Source organism: Hemitrygon akajei, chromosome 17 (genome assembly GCF_048418815.1).
Source record: "Hemitrygon akajei chromosome 17, sHemAka1.3, whole genome shotgun sequence".
NCBI classification, from domain to species: domain Eukaryota; kingdom Metazoa; phylum Chordata; class Chondrichthyes; order Myliobatiformes; family Dasyatidae; genus Hemitrygon; species Hemitrygon akajei.
Window position 1 is genome coordinate 4139664 of NC_133140.1, and position 19044 is coordinate 4158707.

Genomic DNA, 19044 nt, shown 5'->3' on the forward strand with positions numbered 1-19044 from the left:
ACCCTGCTCTCACAGGAATATGATTCCACGGGACCCTGCTCTCACAGGAATATGATTCCACGGGTCCCTGCTCTCACTGGGATCTGATTCCACAGGACCCTGCTCTCACTGGGATCCGATTCCACAGGACCCTGCTCTCACTGGGATCCGATTCCACGGGACCCTGCTCTCACTGGGATCCGATTCCACGGGACCCTACTCTCACTGGGATCCGATTCCACAGTTCCCTGCTCTCACTGGGATCCGATTCCACTGGACCCTGCTCTCACTGGGATCCGATTCCACGGGACCCTGCTCTCACTGGAATGCGATTCCATATTACCATACTCTCATTGGTATCCAGTTCCACAGAACAGCACACTCATTGGGATCTGATTGTACAGACCCCACTTCAACTGCACAGAACCCCACTCTCACTGGGTGATTCTATGGGTGCCAACTTTCACTAGGGTCTGTTTCACAGAGCCCACACAGTTTCCCTTACAATACCCAATGCCCATTTGACCAGTTGTGCAGATATTGGATCAGGTCCTCAGGCAGCACCCCAATCAATTACATTCCACAAAAGATTGTCTGAAGGGTACTGTATTAAAGAGAGCACTAGTTTCACTGACATAATAAGCATTGTTTCCTTTAACAGGGTTAAAAAATATTTTGTTGAGACCTGGGCATTTATCCTGTTGATTTTTCTCACCATCTATGTTATTTATTGAACTCTCTACTTAATGTTGCCATTGAACGTGCATCCACTGCTCTTTAAGGCAGTGAATTCTGGAACAGAACTTAACAGTTATCAAATTCTCAGCATTTCAGTGATTGAGAAGACTGGGGTGAGCCGATTATCTGTTGATCTCACAGGATCCAGAGCTGGAGATACCATTACAGCTCATTATGTAGCTGAAGCAGTGAAAGGAATCACATGAATATTCCACCTCACTCTCTCAGTACTCAGGTTTATAACAGAAAATTAATGTACTGTAAGTATAGTTTACAGTGGTCAGTTGTATGTATAAATAACTTGTAAAGAATACAAAGTCAATTATAAAAGTAAGTGACAGTTATGCTTATACAAAAGGAAGTTTCTCGAATGCTATGTTCTCAGATGCTCAGCTAGGTAACAGAGAGCCATGCCAGATCCTGATGCCAGTCTTGGCCTGTGGCTTGCAAGAATGACAGTACAGTGATGCTCCCTCCTGCACACCAACTTTGCCACTGCTGCTTAAGGAATCTGTAACTGCAATGGCTCAGGGTCATCGTCAAAGTCACTGCCAGTCTCACTGGGCTCATCTGGGCCAAAACAAGAGCTTCGTTTCCCAAAGACGGCCTGCTGTCTCCGTAACCTGCATGACAGAAAAAAATTATTGCTGAAGACAGTACACCAATAAGCATTGATTCCTCCTCCTCAGTGTATATTGGACACCAGTTCAACTTGAATACTGAAATATCAGAGTGCATTACAGTCAAACAGTAAATCACCGATGACAGTAATGTGGGCTTTTACAGGCTCACATCATTCATGTAATACAACTAGATCCGAATAAATAAATAAAATAAATATCAATGTATCCATCCAAATGTCGTTTAAACTTGGAGACTGTACCCATCTTTACCATTTCCTCTAGCAGCTTGTCTATACCCACCCCCTTTAAATCTTTCCCCTCTTAAACTTAAACCTCAACCATCAAGATCTTGTACCAGAGTGGATAACTTCTCTCGCCTCATCAGTGAATTGTTCCCACAATCTATGGATTCGTAAACTAGGTTTGCCACTACTTACTATTGAACAGGGGTGGGGGGTTTAAACTAGAGTTTCAGGGGGATGGGAACCAGACTGTCAGAACAGATAGTGGTGAGGTTGTGGAGTCAGACGTTAAGAGCTCAGATAAAGTCAGGAATCAAAAGGTTGAGCATGGAGGGACTAATGGGATAAATTGCATATATTTCAATGAAAGGAGTATTTTAAAGAAAGGCAGATGAGCTCAGGACATAAATCAACACATGGAATTATGATATTGTAGATATTAATGAGATGGTTGCAAGAGGGGCAGGACTGTCAGCTCAGTATTCTGGGGTTCCATTGCTTTAGATGTGATACAGCGGGAAGGATTAAAGGAGGAGGGATGGTGTTATCAGTCAGGGAAAATGTCACAGCAGTGCTCAGTCAGAACACAAAATAAAACTTGTTGAGTGATGCTTCATGTGTGGAACTGAGGAATAAGAAAGGTATCACCATGTTAATGAGTCTATAATATAGACCACACAACAGTCCACAGAATTATAGGAACAAATTCGTAGAGAAATCACAGACTGTTGCAAGAAACACAAAGTTGTGATAGTAGGTGACTTTAACTTTCCCTATATTGACTGGGACACCCATACTACAAATTAACTAGATGGGATAGAGTTTGTCAAATGTGTTCAGGGAAGTTTCCATAATCGGCACATAGAAGACCCAACAAGAGGGAGTGTGATACTTGATGTCCTATTAGGGAATGAAACAGGGCAGGTGACAGGGGGACACTATGCATCTAGTGATCATAATGCCACTGCCTTCAAAGTAATTATGGAAAAGGTTAGGTTTGGTCCTTGGGTTGACATTCTAAATTGAAGAAATGCCAACTTTGATGGTACCAGAAAGGATCTGGTAAATGTGGATTGGGACAGGCTGGTTCCTGGCAAAGGTATACTTGATAAGTGAGAGGCCTTCAAAAATGAAATTTTGAGGGTACAAAGCTTGTATGCATCTGTCAGAATAAAAGGTAAAGACAAAACATTTAAGGAATCTTTATTTTGAGATATATTCAGGGATCAGTGCTGCTGTTGTCATCTATACCAACAATCTGGTTAATAATGTGGTTAACTGGATCAGCAAATTTGCCAACGACACCAAAATTGGGGGTGCAGTGAACAGAGAGGAAGACCATCAAAGCTTGCAGCTGGATCCGGATCAGCTGGGAAAATGGGCTGAAAAATGGTAGATGAAACTTAATACATACAAGTGTGAGGTGTACTTTGCAGGACAAACCAGGATAGGTTTTACACAGTGAATGGTAGGGCACTGAGGAGAGCAGTAGAACAAAGGGATCTGGGAATAGAGATCCATAATTCATTGAAAGTGCTGTCACAAGCATATACGGTCATAAAGAAAACTTTTGGCACATTGGTCTTCATAGATCAAAGTATTTAATACAGGAGTTGGGATGATATGTTGAAGTTGTAGAAGACATTGGTGAGGTCTTATTTGGACTATTGTGTGCAGTTTTGGTCAACTACCTGCAGGAAGGATGTAACTAAGATTGAAAGAGTACAGAGAAAATTTACAAGGATTTACCCAGTACTGGAGGACCTGAATTTTAAGGAAAGATTGAATATTTTACTCCATTGAATGTAGAAGATTGAAGGGAGATTTGATAGAAGTATATAAAATTACGATACTGCAGATGCAAGCAGGCTTTTCCCACTGAAGTTGGATGAGAGTGCAACTAGGTCATGGATTAAGAGTGAAAGGTGAAATGTTTAGATAGATAGATAGATACTTTATTCATCCCCATGGGGAAATTCAACATTTTTTTTTCCAATGTCCCATACACTTGTTGTAGCAAAACTAATTACATACAATACTTAACTCAGTAAAAATATGATATGCATCTAAATCACTCTCTCAAAAAGCATTAATAATAGCTTTTAAAAAGTTCTTAAGTAGTTTACTTAAATACATTAAATACAATCAACCCCGGCACTTTAACATATCTTACTCCTGGCGGTTGAATTGTAAAGCCTAATGGCATTGGGGAGTATTGACCTCTTCATCCTGTCTGAGGAGCATTGCATCGATAGCAACCTGTCGTTGAAACTGCTTCTCTGTCTCTGGATGGTGCTATGTAGAGGATGTTCAGGGTTTTCCATAATTGACCGTAGCCTACTCAGCGCCCTTCGCTCAGCTACCGATGTTAAACTCTCCAGTACTTTGCCCACGACAGAGCCCGCCTTCCTTACCAGCTTATTAAGACGTGAGGCGTCCCTCTTCTTAATGCTGCCTCCCCAACACGCCACCACAAAGAAGAGGGCGCTCTCCACAACTGACCTATAGAACATCTTCAGCATCTCACTACAGACATTGAATGACGCCAACCTTCTAAGGAAGTACAGTCGACTCTGTGCCTTCCTGCACAAGGCATCTGTGTTGGCAGTCCAGTCTAGCTTCTCGTCTAACTGTACTCCCAGATACTTGTAGGTCTTAACCTGCTCCACACATTCTCCATTAATGATCACTGGCTCCATATGAAGCCTAGATCTCCTAAAGTCCACCACCATCTCCTTGGTCTTGGTGATATTGAGACGCAGGTAGTTTGAGTTGCACCATAACACAAAGTCCTGTATCAGTTTCCTATACTCCTCCTCCTGTCCATTCCTGACACACCCCACTATGGCCGTGTCGTCAGCGAACTTCTGCACATGGCAGGACTCCGAGTTACATTGGAAGTCTGATGTGTACAGGGTGAACAGGACCGGAGAGAGCACGGTCCCCTGCGGCGCTCCTGTGCTGCTGACCACCGTGTCAGACCTACAGTCTCCCAACCGCACATACTGAGGTCTATCTGTCAAGTAGTCCACTATCCAATCCACCATGTGAGAGTCTACTCCCATCTCCGTTAGTTTGTGCCTTAAGATCTTGGGCTGGATGGTGTTAAAGGCACTAGAGAAGTCCAGGAATGTAATCCTCACAGCACCACTGACCCCATCTAGGTGAGAGAGGGATTTGTGCAGCAAATACGTGATAGCATCCTCCACTCCCACCTTCTCCTTATACGCAAACTGAAGAGGATCCCGGGCATGCCTGGTTTGTGGCCTCAGATTCTGTATTATCAGCCGCTCCATGGTCTTCATCACGTGCGACGTCAAGGCAACAGGTCTGAAGTCATTCAACTCCTTTGGTTATGGTTTCTTCGGTACCGGGACAATACAGGATGTTTTCCACTGTCTGGGTACTCTTCTCTGCTCCAGGCTCATGTTGAAGATGCGCTGTAGTGGTTTTCCCAGCTCAGTCGCACAGGCCCTCAGTAATCGTGGGGAAACTCCATCCGGTCCCGCCGCCTTGCTGGTACAGATCTTCCTCAGTTGACCTTCCACCTGTGCAGCCGTAATCCTGGGCATGGGCAAGGTCTCCTGTGAGTGGCTATTTTCCTGTGAGGGAAGTAAGCCTGGTGTGGAGTTCTGCGGTGAGGATGAGATTGTGCTGTCGAACCTATTGAAGAAGTTGTTCAGCTGGTTCGCTTTCTCCACATCTCCACTTATGTTTGCCCCCCGCTTTGCACCGCATCCGGTGATGATCTTCATCCCATCCCACACCTCCTTCATGCTTTTTTTCTGCAGCTTTTGTTCTAGCTTCCTCCTATACTGCTCCTTTGCCCCCCTTATCTGTACTCTGAGTTCCTTCTGAACTCTTTTAAGCTCCAACCGATCACCATCTTTAAAGGCCCTCTTCTTCTGGTTTAGGAGGCCTTTGATGTGACTAGTGATCCAGGGCTTATTATTGGGATAGCAGCGAACAGTTCTAACAGGAGCGTTAAGGGAAATTTCATTTAGAGACGGTGGTGAGACTGTGGAACATACTGCCAGTGCAAGTGGTGGATGCAATTTTGATTTCAACATTTAAGAGAAGTTTGAATAGGTACATGGATGGGAAGGGTATGAATGGCTATGGTGTGGGTACAAGTTGATAGGACTAGGCAGTTTTAAATAGCTTGGCACGGACTAGATGCGCAGAAGAGCCTGTTTTTGTGCTGTAGTCTTCTATCACTCTCCATTTCATGTTCTCAGATCAGAATTACAAGTACATTTAAGGAAACAGGGTTTTAAACTCCCTATACTGACTATCTTGCTGGCCAACATGCAGTCTCTGGTGAATAAAATAGATGATCTCTGCCAGGGTGCTAAATCAGAGGGACATTGTTTCCTTTGTTTCATGGAGCCCTGGTTAACCCCTACTGTACCGGTTGCAGCAAATCAGATCGACAGGTTTAATATACAGCGTCAGGATAGATCAATAGAGTCTCTCAAAAGTAGAGGTGGAGGAGTATGCCTCGTGATCAACTCTTCCTGGTGAACAAATATATCAGTGCTGTCCCAATTCTGCTCACCAGACCTGGAATATCTAGCAGTAAAGTGTTGTCCTTTTTACTTACCACGGGAGTTCTCTGGGGTCATTCTGGTAGGAATTTACATTCCACCTCAGGCCAATGTCAAGCAGGCTTTAGATGATCTGAACAATGGGATCAACATGCACGAAACAGCACACTCTAAGGCCTTCACCATTGTTTTGGGAGATTTTAACAAGGTCAGTCTGAAAAAATCACTAAGCAATTATCATCAACAGATCACTTGCAATACCAGAGGAAACAACACACTGGACCATTGCTACGCCACCATCAAGAATGCCTACCATACGATTCCACGCCCTCACTTCGGGAAGTCTGATCACCTAGCTGTACTTCTACTCCCTGAGTATAGGCCGAGACTGATGACTGCAGCACCAGTAGCGAGGACCAAGAAGGTATGGACAAGGGAAGTACTGGAGTGCCTACAGGGCTGCTTAGAATCAGTGGACTGGACTGTATTCAGGGTTCATCTTTGGATCTGGATGAGTATGCTGCAGTTGTTACCAACTTCATTGAAACCTGTGTGGATGAGTGTGTGCCCACAGACTTACCGTACATTCCCAAACCAAAAGCTGAGGATGAATCAGGAGGTATGTCGTCTGCTGAAGGCTAGGTCAGTGGCATTCAAATCTGGCAACCCAGGCCTATACCAGAAAACCAGGTATGATTTGCGGAGGGCTATTTCAAGGGCGAAGAGACAATTTTGGACGAGGTTGGAGGCGATATCAGATGCACGGCAACTCTGGCAGGGTCTGCAAGACATTACTTCCTACAAACTGAAACCCATTAGCATGAATGGCAGTGATACTTCACTAACAGACAACTACAGCTGTGAAGATCCCTGCTGCACCTGATGACCCTGTGATTTCTGTCTCAAAGGCCCATGTTAGACTGTCTTTAAAGAGAGTGAACCCTCGCAAGGCAGAAGGTCCCGATGGAGTACCTGGTATGGCTCTGAAAACCTGTGACAACCAACTAGCGGGAGTATTCAAGGACATTTTCAACCTCTCACTGTTATGGGCAGAAGTTCCCACTTGCTTCAAAAAGGCAACAATTAGACCAGTGCCTAAGAAGAATAATGTGGGCTGCCTTAATGACTATCGCCCGGTAGCACTCATATCAACAGTGATGAAATACTTTGAGAGATTGGTTATGACTAGACTGAACTCCTGCCTCAGCAAGGACCTGGACCCATTGCAATTTGCCTATCGCCATAATAGGTCAACGGCAGACACAATCTCAATGGCTTTTCACACGGCTTTAGACCACTTAGACAACACAAACACCTATGTCAGGATGCTGTTCATCGACTACAGCTCAGCATTTAATACCATCATTCCCACAACCCTGTTTGAGAAGTTGCAGAACCTGAGCCTCTGTACCTCCCTCTGCAATTGGATCTTCGACTTCCTAACCAGAAGACCACAGTCTGTGCGGATTGGTGATAACATATTGCTGATGATCAACACTGGCACACCTCGGAGTGTGTGCTTAGCCCACTGTTCTACTCTCTGTATACATATGACTGGGTGGCTAGGCATAACTCAAATACCATCTTCAAATTTGCTGACGATACAACCATTGTTGGTAGAATTTCAGGTGGTGATGAGACAGCGTACAGGAGTGAGATATGCCAACTAGTGGGATGGTGCCGCAGCAACAACCTGGCACTCAATGTCAGTAAGACGAAAGCTGATTGTTGTTTTCAGGAAGGGTAAGACAAAGAACACATACCAACCCTCATAAAGGGATCTGAAGTGGAGAGACTGAGCAGTTTCAAGTTCTTCGGTGTCAAGATCTCTGAGGATCTAACCTGGTCCCAACATATTGATGTAGTCATAAAGAAGGAAAGCGGCTATACTTTATTAGGAGTTTGAAGAGATTTGGCATGTCAACAAATACACTTAAAAACTTCTATAGTTGTACCGTGGAGAGCATTCTGACAGGCTGCATCACTGTCTGATATGGAGGGGCTACTGCACAGGACCAAAAGAAGCTGCAGGAGGTTGTAAATCTAGTCAGCTCCAGCTTGGGCAGTAGCCTACAAAGTAATCAGGACATCTTTAGGGAGCGGTGTCTCAGAAAGGCAGCGTCCATTATTAAGGACCTCCAGCACCCAGGGCATGCCCTTTTCTCACTGTTACCATCAGGTAGGAGATACAGAAGCCTGAAGGCACACACTCAGCGATTCAGGAACAGCTTCTTCCCCTCTGCCATCCGATTCCTAAATGGACATTGAAGCTTTGGATACTACCTCATTCTTTTAAATATACAGTATTTCTGTTTTTGCACATTTTTAAAAAATCTATTCAATACACGTAATTGAATTACTTGTTTATTTATTATGTTTTATTTTATTTATTATTATTATTTTCTCTCTGCTAAATTATGTATTGCATTGAACTGCTGCTGCAAAGTTAACAAATTTCATGTCACAGGCCGGTGGTAATACCCCCAATTCTGATGTATTTTAATATGGCATTTACTTTGAATTTGGAACTTTGAACCTGTGCCCTCTAGCTTTACCCTAGGGAAAGAATTGTGGCTTTTCACCTTATTTATGCACCCTATGATTTTATAAACCTCCATACGGACTTGTATACTGAGGCGTCTTTCTTCTACAACACTCTTCAGTGCCTTGCATCATTTCATACCTCTCTGGGTTAAATTCCTTCCATTATTCCTTTGCCCGCTTTCCCAGTTGATATAGACAACTTTCTTCAGTGTCCTCCATGCCAGCAATTTTGGTGCCAGCCACAAACTTATTCCATTCTCATCCAAATTGTTAATATAAACAAGTGTGTGTGTGTGTGTGTGTGTGTGTGTGTATATATATATATATATATACATAATATATAAATTGTGGATAGGTATATGGACAGGAAAGGAACGGAGGGTTATGAGCTGAGTGCAGGTCGGCGAGAGTAAGCGTTCGGCATGGACTAGAAGGGCCGAGGTGGCCTGTTTCCTACTGTAATTGTTATATGGTTATAAACACCAAACAGTGGACTGAGCACTGAATCCTACAGCACATGGGCCACCGATCTAAAAAATAATCTCCAACATTGAAATAGGTTCATGGATTAGAAGTGTTTTGAGCAAGATGAGCCAAACGCAGCTTAGGTAGGGACCTGCTCAGCATGGATGAGCTGGAACAGAGAGGTTTCTTCAGTGCTGTGTAACTCTACGACTCCTTCCACTCAGTCAATTTTACATGCAATTAGATAGCTCAATCTAGATCCCATGTGATTTAACCTTCTTGACCAGTCCATTATGTTGTCAAAACACTTACTTAAATATGTGCAGACAAAGACTACTCAGCTGCCCATCAATCCTTTTGGTCTACTCTTCACGAGACACAATTGTCCATAAACTAAACACAACCTGGTCGGTCCTTGCCTTTCCAAATGCGGTAAGAACTTGACTCTCAGAATTCCTTTCAGTAACTTTCCTATCACCCTCTGTGTGAAAAACATCTACTCCTCTGATCGCCTTCAAATCTTTCCTCGTTATGTACGCTGTACATGTCTAATGACTCTGTGATGCTGGGTTCATGTTTCCCCAGCTTGTCCTTGCACCTCTTCTTAAATAAAGGCACAACATTAGATACTCTTTCAGTTTTTCAGTACTTCACATAGCTAAGGCCTGCAGTCTCCTTCATAGCTTCTGCACAGACCTCAAGAATTATGCCAACATTCATTTTGCAATGTTAATACCATATGTTTAGACATCACTGAGCTTTTAAAGGGTGTTGGAAGTCCATGAGGGCTCCTCCAATGATTGGTCCCCTGTATATGTTCAGTGCAGGACATGAAGCATCATGTCCTGAAAGAACAGTATGATCATACAACAAGAGAAGCCATGTTGCATGAATTCTGCACGATATCCTTGGTTTAACCTCTTTACCCAGACCAGCAAGTAGGCTCTCACTGCTCACAGAAACTCAGAACTGACCAAAGGACTATCCATTAAATGGCTCATACAGCACTCAAACTGTTACTCACATTCATTCCTTTAAGCACAGGTGCACAAAAATCTCAAGCGCTTCCGGAGATGCGGCAAGGACTATCACAAAACAGATCAACGCTGAAAATGAACAGATCAGGGCAGATAGCTCTGGAAAAGGGATTTAATATCAGTCTAGACCCAGGCAGATCCATTGTCTCAGCTTGCTCCTGTCCCACCAAACTCATTTCTGCATACCTCAACACTGCTTTATCCCTTCCCATCCATGTTCGTGTCACTTCTCATGCTTTGAATTTTTTTCAATGATCTTAAGTTCCCTGGCCCCCACCGCCTTATTTTCACCATGGATGTCCAGTCCCTTTATAACTCCATCCCCCACCAGGAAGGTCTTAAAGCTCTCCACTTCTTTTTGGATTCCAGACCGAATCAGTTCCCCTCTACCACCACTCTCCTCCATCTAGTGAAATTAGTCCTTACTCTTAATAATTTCTCCTTTGGCTCCTCCTTTTCCTCCAAACCAAAGGTGTAGCCATGGGCACCCATATGAGTCCTAGCTGTGCCTGCCTTTTTGTTGGCTTTGTGGAACAGTCCATGTTCCAAACCCATACGGTATCTGTCCTCCACTTTTCCTTCACTACATCGACGACTGCATTGGCACTGCTTCCTGCATGCATGCTGAGCTCGTTGACTTCATTAACTTTGCCTCCAACTTTCACCCTGCCCTCAAATTTACCTGGTTCATTTCCGACACCTCCCTCCCCTTTCTTGATCTTTCTGTCTCTATCTCTGGAGACGGTTTATCTACTGATATCGACTATAAGCCTACAGACTCTCACAGCTACCTTGATTATTCCTCTTCCCACCCTGTCTCGTGCAAATATGCCATTCCCTTCTCGCAATTCCTCCGTCTCCGCCGCATCTGCTCTCAGGATGAGGCTTTTCATTCCAGGACGAAGGAGGTGTCTTCCTTTTTTTAAAGAAAGGGGCTCGCCTTGTTTCGTGCGGACAGGGATGCAGCTCTCTCCGGTAAGACTCGCGGTGGTGGTTTGTGTGTTTACATCAATACGGAATGGTGAAGGACTCTGTGCTGGTTTCCAGATACTGCTCATCGCTAGTGGAGTTTGTGACTGTTAGATGCAGACCATTTCATTTACCACGGGAATTCACCACTGTCCTCATAGTCTGTGTCTACATTCCCCCCGGCGCTAATGCTAAGGAGGTACTCTGTGAACTGTATGGGGCTATTAGTGAACTGCAGAACGCACAACCTGATGGACTGTTTATTGTCACTGGAGATTTTAACCACACGAACCTCAAGTCAGTGCTCCCCAAATTCCATCAGTATTTGGACTTTGCAACGAGGGGGGAGAGTGTGTTGGACCTTGTTTACACAAACATCCCTGACGTGTACCGAGCGAAGCCTCGCCCCCACCTTGATTACTCAGACCACATCTCTGTTATGCTAATCCCAGCATACAGACCGTTCGTCAGGCGCTCCAGACCAGTTCAGAAGCAAGTGAAAACCAGGCCAGCAGGAGCCATCTCTGCTCTTCAAGACTGCTTTAAGCACACTGACTGGCACATGTTCAGGGAGGCTGCAACCGATGGCGACTCTACCAACTTAGAGGAGTACACGACATCAGTGACTAGCTACATTAGCAAGTGCATTAATGATGTCACTGTGTCCAAGACCATCACTACACGCGCTAACCAGAAGCCATGGATGACCGCGGAGATGCGTGCACTGCTGAGGACCCGTGACTCTGCTTTCAGAGCAGGCGACAAGGCAGCTCTAACAACAGCAAGGGCCAAACTGTCTCGGGCCATCAGAGCGACAAAGCGTGCACACGCCCAGCGAATCCACAGCCACTTCCAGGACAGTAGCCACATACAGCGCATGTGGAAGGGCATTCAGGATATCACTAACTAGAGGACATTACCTGACTGTGCAGGTGATGCCTCCCTCCCAGATGCGCTGAACAATTTCTACACTCATTTTGAGGTGGAAAATGATGTGGCAGCGAGTAAGTCCCCCCCTCCTCCAAATGACCAGGTGCTGTGTCTCACCGTGGCCAATGTGAGAAGAATCCTGTGCAGGGTCAACCCACGGAAGGCTACTGAACCAGACCATATTCCTGGATAGAGGATGTGCAGACCAGCTAGATGTTCTCACTGACATCTTCAATTTCTCCCTGGCTGAGCGGCATCGTTCCAACCTGCTTCAAGGCCACCACCATCATCCCCGTGCCGAAGAAGTCTTCAGTGTCCTGCCTCAATGACTACCATCCTGTTGCACTCACATCCATCATCATGAAGTGTTTCGAGAGGCTCGTCATGAGGCACATCAAGACCCTGCTGCCCCCTCTCTGGATCCCCTGCAGTTCGCGTACTTTCCCAACCGTTCAACAGACGACACCATTGCCATCACCCTCCACCTGGCCCTAACCCACCTGGACAAAAAAGACACGTACGTTTGAATGCTGTTCATAGACTTCAGCTTTCAACACAATCATCCCCCAGAAACTGATTGGAAAGCTGAGCCTACTGGGCCTCAACACCTCCCTCTGCAACTGGATCCTAGACTTCCTGACTGGGAGACCTCAGTCAGTCCAGATCGGGAGCAGCATCTCCAACACCATCACACTGAGCACAAATGCCCCCCAGGGCTGTGTGCTCAGTCCATTGCTGTTCACTCTGCTGACCCATAACTGTGCTGCAACACACAGCTCGAACCACATCATCAAGTTTGCCGATAACACGACCGTGGTGGGTCTCATCATCAAGAATGACAAGTCAGCATACAGAGAAGAGGTGCAGCAGCTAACGGACTAGTGCAGAGCCAACAACCTGTCTCTGAATGTGAAAAAAACAAAAGAGATGGTTGCTGACTTCAGGAGGGCACGGAGTGACCACTCTCCGGTGAACATTGACGGCTCCTCAGTAGAGATCATTAAGAGCACAAAATTTCTTGGTGTTCACCTGGCGGAGAATCTCACCTGGTCCCTCAACACCAGCTCCATAGCAAAGAAACCCCAGCAGATCTACTTTGTGCAAAGGCTGTGTAAAGTCCATCTCCCACCCCCATACTCATCACATTCTACAGAGGTTGTATTGAGAGCATCCTGAGCAGCTGCATCACTGCCTGGTTTGGAAATTGTATCATCTCAGATTGCAAGACCCTGCAGCAGATGGTGAGGTCAGCTGAGAAGATCATCGGGTCTCTCTTCCCACCATTACAGACATTTACACTACATGCTGCATCCGCAAAGCAAACAGCTTTATGAAGGACCCCACGCACCCCTCATACAAACTCTTCTCCTCCTGCCATCTGGGAAAAGGCACCGAAGCATTCGGGCTCTCACAACCAGACTATGTAACAGTTTCGTACCCCAAGCTATCAGACTCCTCAATACCCAGAGCCTAAACTGAGACCAACTTACTGCCCTCTACTGTGCCTATTGTCTTGTTTATTATTTATTGTAATGCCTGCACTGTTTTGTGTTCTTTATGCAGTGCTGGGTAGGTCTGTAGTCTAGTGTCGTTTTTTTGTGTTGTTTTACGTAGTTCAGTGTAGTTTTTGTATTGTTTCATGTAGCACCATAGTCCTGAAAAACGCTGTCTCATTTTTACTGTGTACTGTACCAGCAGTTATGGTCAAAATGACAATTAAAAGTGACTTGACTTGAAGTGCTACACCTGCCCTTACACTTCCTCCCTCACCACCATTCATGGCCTCAGACAGTACTTCCAGGTGAGGCAGCACTTCACCTGGTGTGATATACTGCGTCTGGTGTGGCCTTCTATATATTGGTGAGACCCGACGCAGATTGGGAGACCATTTCGCTGAACACCTACGCTCTGTCCACCAGAGAAAGCAGGATCTCCCAGTGGCCACACATTTTAATTCCACGTTGCATTCCCATTCTGATATGTCTATCTATGGCCGCCTCTACTGTCAAGATGAAGCCACACTCAGGTTGGAGCAACACCACCTTATATACCGGCTGGGTAGCCTCCAACCTGATGGCATGAACATTGATTTCTCTGACTTCCATTAATGCCCCACCCCTTCTTACCCTTATTTATTTATTTATTTATTCCTTTTTTTTTGTCTCTCTGTCCCTCTCACAATAACTCCTTACCTCCCTCCTGCTCTCCATCTTCCTCTGGTGCTTCCCTCCCCTGTTCTTTCTCCCTAGGCCTCCCGTCCTATGATCCTTTCCCTTCTCCAGCTCTGTTTCTGTTTTGCCAATCAACTTTCCAGCTCTTAGCTTCATCCTATCTTCTCCTATCATTTCGGATCTCCCCCTCCCCCTTTCAAATCTCTTACTATCTCTCCTTCCAGTTAGTCCCGACGAAGGATCACGGCCCGAAATGTCGACTGTAGATGCTGCCTGGCCTGCTGCGTTCCACCAGCATCTTGTGTGTGTTGCTACTATCAGTCTCAAAGTCTTTGTTAGCTTCAAGCCCCAGACTCAATTATCAAAGTAATGAGTGAATCTTCAGAGAGCAGTTTGCAATGAGTCAGCATGTTCTGGTGTTATCTTTGGAGCTTCTACCCTACTGGTTTAAGACTTCTGAGTGGTTCCTTAGAGTAATCAGATGACCTCACTATCTATCTCGTTATGATGTTGCAACCTATCGTTTACCCACACTGCACTTTCTCTGTAGTTGTTGCACTTTATTTTGCACTGTTAGTTTTCCTTGTACTAGCTCAATGCAATGTGTAATGATCTGACCTGAATGAACAGTATTCAAGACAAACTTTTCACTGTATTTCAGTACATGTAACAAAAATAAACTACTTCCAATTACCACACACTTACTTTGCCACACACATTGTAGACATGGGGATCCTCCTCACACCATGCATTGGGGGTTATACTCTCTCTTCCCCATTCATGTTCTCTGCCTGAGTATTCATGACATGCAATTCCTGTAGTTTAGCAGATTAATCCCTGGATCAACAGATCAGTGTGATAGGACCTGGTGAAGTAGGATGCCACAAGATGCTGAAAGTAAAAAGCACTGCAGATGCTAGAGATCTGGTTGTGACGAAGCTCTTTGACCTGATAATTTAGCAGCTTCTCTTCCCTGCCCTAATGAATATTTCCAGTATCTTTTACTTTTACTTTACCGCACAGGTTGCCTTGTGTCTGTGTAGCCTTCCTAGGGAACCCACAGCACACTTGTCAGCAAGCAAGTTGTCAGATTCAGACCCAGCTACGGCCATGCACAAGGTTGCACTGTGAATGAGAAAGTGACTAAGCAGTACATGCAAACATGGTGCAGGAGGTAATGATTTCCAGCTCATTGACATCTCTCTATTGCAGATCTCAGCCTCATCAGGAGAGTCATGAATTTCTGCAAGCATTGGTAGCAAAGGAAGAAGCATGAGCAGAAAAGTAGCTCCATCTTCAGCAAGATCAACATGTAGACCATGAGCCTCATCTCCCCTTTTATGTCCAATTCCGCAGCATGATGAAAATCATGGAACCCAGCCTTAACCACTCTCAGAGACTGAGCATCTATATGGAGAGTTTTCCAACTGCCTTAGTCCCACCACCAACCCTTCTTCTCAGACCTCGTTTTGTGATATCCCAGAAGAGGAAACAGCTCTTCAGAGTGAACGTTTTGGTGAGAGGACAGTTTCAGTCAGGGAAGGGAGATCCCAAGAAGATATTTCTTCACCCAAACAACAGTAAAAATAGCCGTGGAATTCTTGTTCACAGAAGACTGCAGGGGCCAAATCAAGTCATGGAATATTAAAGGAAGGAGGAACAGGGGCTGCAATAATGCGACTGTGATCATCGTGTGGCAGAGTAGGACCGAAGGGGGAAACAGCCTCCTCCACTAGTATTTTCTGTTTCAATAAAGGGTTCAGATCCTGTAGGCAGAGCTCAAGGATCTAGGAACCAGGACTCAAAAGGTGGTAATTTCAGGATGAAACCATTTAAACTGCTTACACCCAATGACCTGTGCTGGGACCATTGCCCCACATATCCCTACAATCTATGTACCTATCCAAACTTAACTTAAACATTGAAATCGAGCTCACATGCACCACTTATACTGGCAGCTCAATCCACACTCTCACAGCCCTCTGAGTGAAGAAGTTTCCCCTTATGTTCCCACTTAAACATCTCACCTTTCATTCTTAAGCAATGTCCTCTGGTTATAATCCCACCAAAACTCAATGGAAAAAGCCTACTTGCATTAACCCTATCTATACTACTCATAATTTTGCATACATCTATTAAATCTCCTCTCAATCTTCTACATTCTAAAGAGTAGAGTCCTAACATATTCAATCTTTCCTTATAACTCAGGTCCTCCAGATCTGGCAACATCCTTGTAAATTTTCTCTGCACTTTTACAACCTTGTTTACATCTTTCCTGTAGGTAGCTGACCAAAACGTCACACAATACTCCTACGGTCTCAATAACGTCTTATACAACTTCAACATAACATCCCATCTTCTATACTCAACATATTGATTTATGAAAGTCAATGTGCCAAAAGCTTTCTTTATGACCCTCCCTACCTGTGACATCCTTTTCAACAAACTAAGTATCTGTATTCACAGATCCCACTGTTCTGACACACTGCTCAGTACCCTGCCGTTCACTGTATAATATCTATACTGGTAAGTCCCACCAAAATGCTAAATCTTGCACTTGTCTGTATTAAATTCCATCAGCCAGTTTTCAGACCATTTTTTCCAGCTAACCCTCAGCAAGCCACAATAGCCTTCCTCACTGTCCTCTACACCCCCAGTATTAGTATCACCTGAGGATCTGATGTTCCAGTTACTCACATTATCATCCAGATCACTGACGTAGATAACAAACAGCAAAGAACCCAGCACCAATCCCTGTGGCACACCACTAGTCACAGGCTTCCACTCAGAGAGGCTACCCTCTACACCTCTCCCACAAAGCCAATGACCAATCCAATTTACCGCCTCATCCTGAATGCCAAGTGACTGAATCTTCTTGACCAGCCTCCCATGTGAGACCTTGTCAAATACCTTACTAAAGTCAATGTAGATAATATCCACTGCCTAGACTTCATCCACTTTCCTGGTAACTTCCTTGATAAACTCCAGAAGACTGGTTAGACATGACCTATCACAAACAAAGCCAAGGTGACTATTCTCAATCAGTTCATGTCCATCCAAATACTTATATATCTGGTCCCTTAGAATACCTCCCAATAACTTTCCCACAACTGATGTTAGACTCACCTGTCTATAATTTCCTGGTTTCGGTTTAGAGCCTTTTTTAAAGAGCTGAACAACATTGGCTTACCTCCAATCCTCTGGTACCTCTCCTGTCTCTAAGAATGTTTTAAATATCTCTGCACAATGCCTGCCCATTGCTTCCTAATCCTTAAGTATGGCTGTCTTCCTCTTGACTAGATGTTCTACATCTCTTTGTCAACCATGGTTTTTCACAATACCATCCTGTCTCAATGGGACAAACTTATAGAGAATCCCATACAAGTGCTCTCAAAACAACTTCCACATTCCCGACTTGCAGTTCCCTGAGTGCATCTTTCCCTAATTTATGCTTCCAAACATTATAATTCACCCTCCTCCAATTAAATATTTTCCTATCATGTCTGCTCCTATCCCTGTTCAAGGCTATAATATAGCTCAGGGAGTTGTGGCCACTGTCTCTGAAATGCTCACCCCACTGAGAGAACTGACACCTGATCTGATTCATTGCTTAGCACCAGATCCAGTATGGTCACACCTTTACTTGACTAATCTAACACATTCTGTCCCATCTACACCATTTGCACTAAGGAGGTTCCAATTAGTAGTAGGGAAGATTAAGTCCCCCATGACAACAACCCAGTTATTTTGCTACCTTTCCAAAATCTGCCTCCTCATCTGAATAGTCATCATCTCTGTTACCATTGAGGGGCTCTAAAGAATAGGGCCAATAGAGTGATTGCTCCCATCCTGCTTCTAACTTCCACCAACGCTAACTCAGTAAACAATCACTCTATGACGTCCTTCCTTTCTATAGCTTAAAATTATTCTTGATTAGCAAAACCAACCCCCATCACTTTTATATCTCAGTCTGTCCCTTTTGAAAAATCTAAATCGGTGGTGGAGGTGTTGACAGCAAGGAAGGTTGTTGTAGATTGCAATGGTTCATTGACAGGATTCAGAGCAGGGCTGAGAAATGGCAGATGGAGTTCAACCTAGGAAAGTCTGAAGTGATTCACTTTGGAAGGTTGAATTTTAAGAATGTGTGAATTTTAAGGGTTAATGTAAGGACTCTTGGCAGTATTCAGGAACAGAGGGATCATGAGGTCCACATCCATAGATTACTCAAATCCTCTATTAGGTGACATGGTAGCATGGTGCTTAGCACAAGCTTTACTGTATAGGCAACTCAGTTTTAATTCCCACCACTGCCTGTAAGGAGTTTGTACATTTTCTCCATGACCATATGGGTTTCCTCTGGTGCTCCGGTTTCCTCCCATAGCCCAAAGACATACTGGTTGGTAGGTTAATTGGTCATTGTAAATTAGGCTAGGTTTGAATTGAGGGATTGCTGGGCTCTAAGGGCGAAGGGCCTGCTCCATGCTTTATCTCAATAAATAAAAAAGTTTTAAGAAGTTGCCATGCAGTAACCATCTGTGGTCCGTGAAGATGTAAAAAATCTCAATGGATGTCCCAGCAAGCTCTTCCCTTGTTTCCCTGTCTTCCATTTAAATACTTAAATACTGAAATGCCTTGGATTGCTCCTTAACTTCACCTGCCAGTGATATAACACAGCTCCTGTCTGCCCTCCATAATTTTTTTTTTAAAGATTACCTCCTATACTCTGTCAACCTCTGGAATGCTTCCTCTGTTTGCAAAGTTCTTAATCTGCCATGTGATTCCTTTCTATTATTTACTAA

The 19044-nt window shown here is 44.5% G+C and overlaps 1 protein-coding gene across 3 annotated transcripts in view; it reads right to left on the reverse strand.

The window, feature by feature from the left end:
• Nucleotides 1-569: 569 nt before the first annotated feature.
• Nucleotides 570-19044, reverse strand: part of ccdc102a (coiled-coil domain containing 102A) — a 211969-nt gene continuing 193494 nt past the window's right edge. For all 3 annotated transcript variants that reach the window (XM_073069602.1, XM_073069604.1, XM_073069603.1), the window contains one exon: nt 570-1340. In XM_073069602.1, the coding sequence (XP_072925703.1) occupies nt 1220-1340 (121 nt within the window). In that variant the 3' untranslated portion in view covers nt 570-1219. The remainder of the gene's footprint in view (nt 1341-19044) is intronic.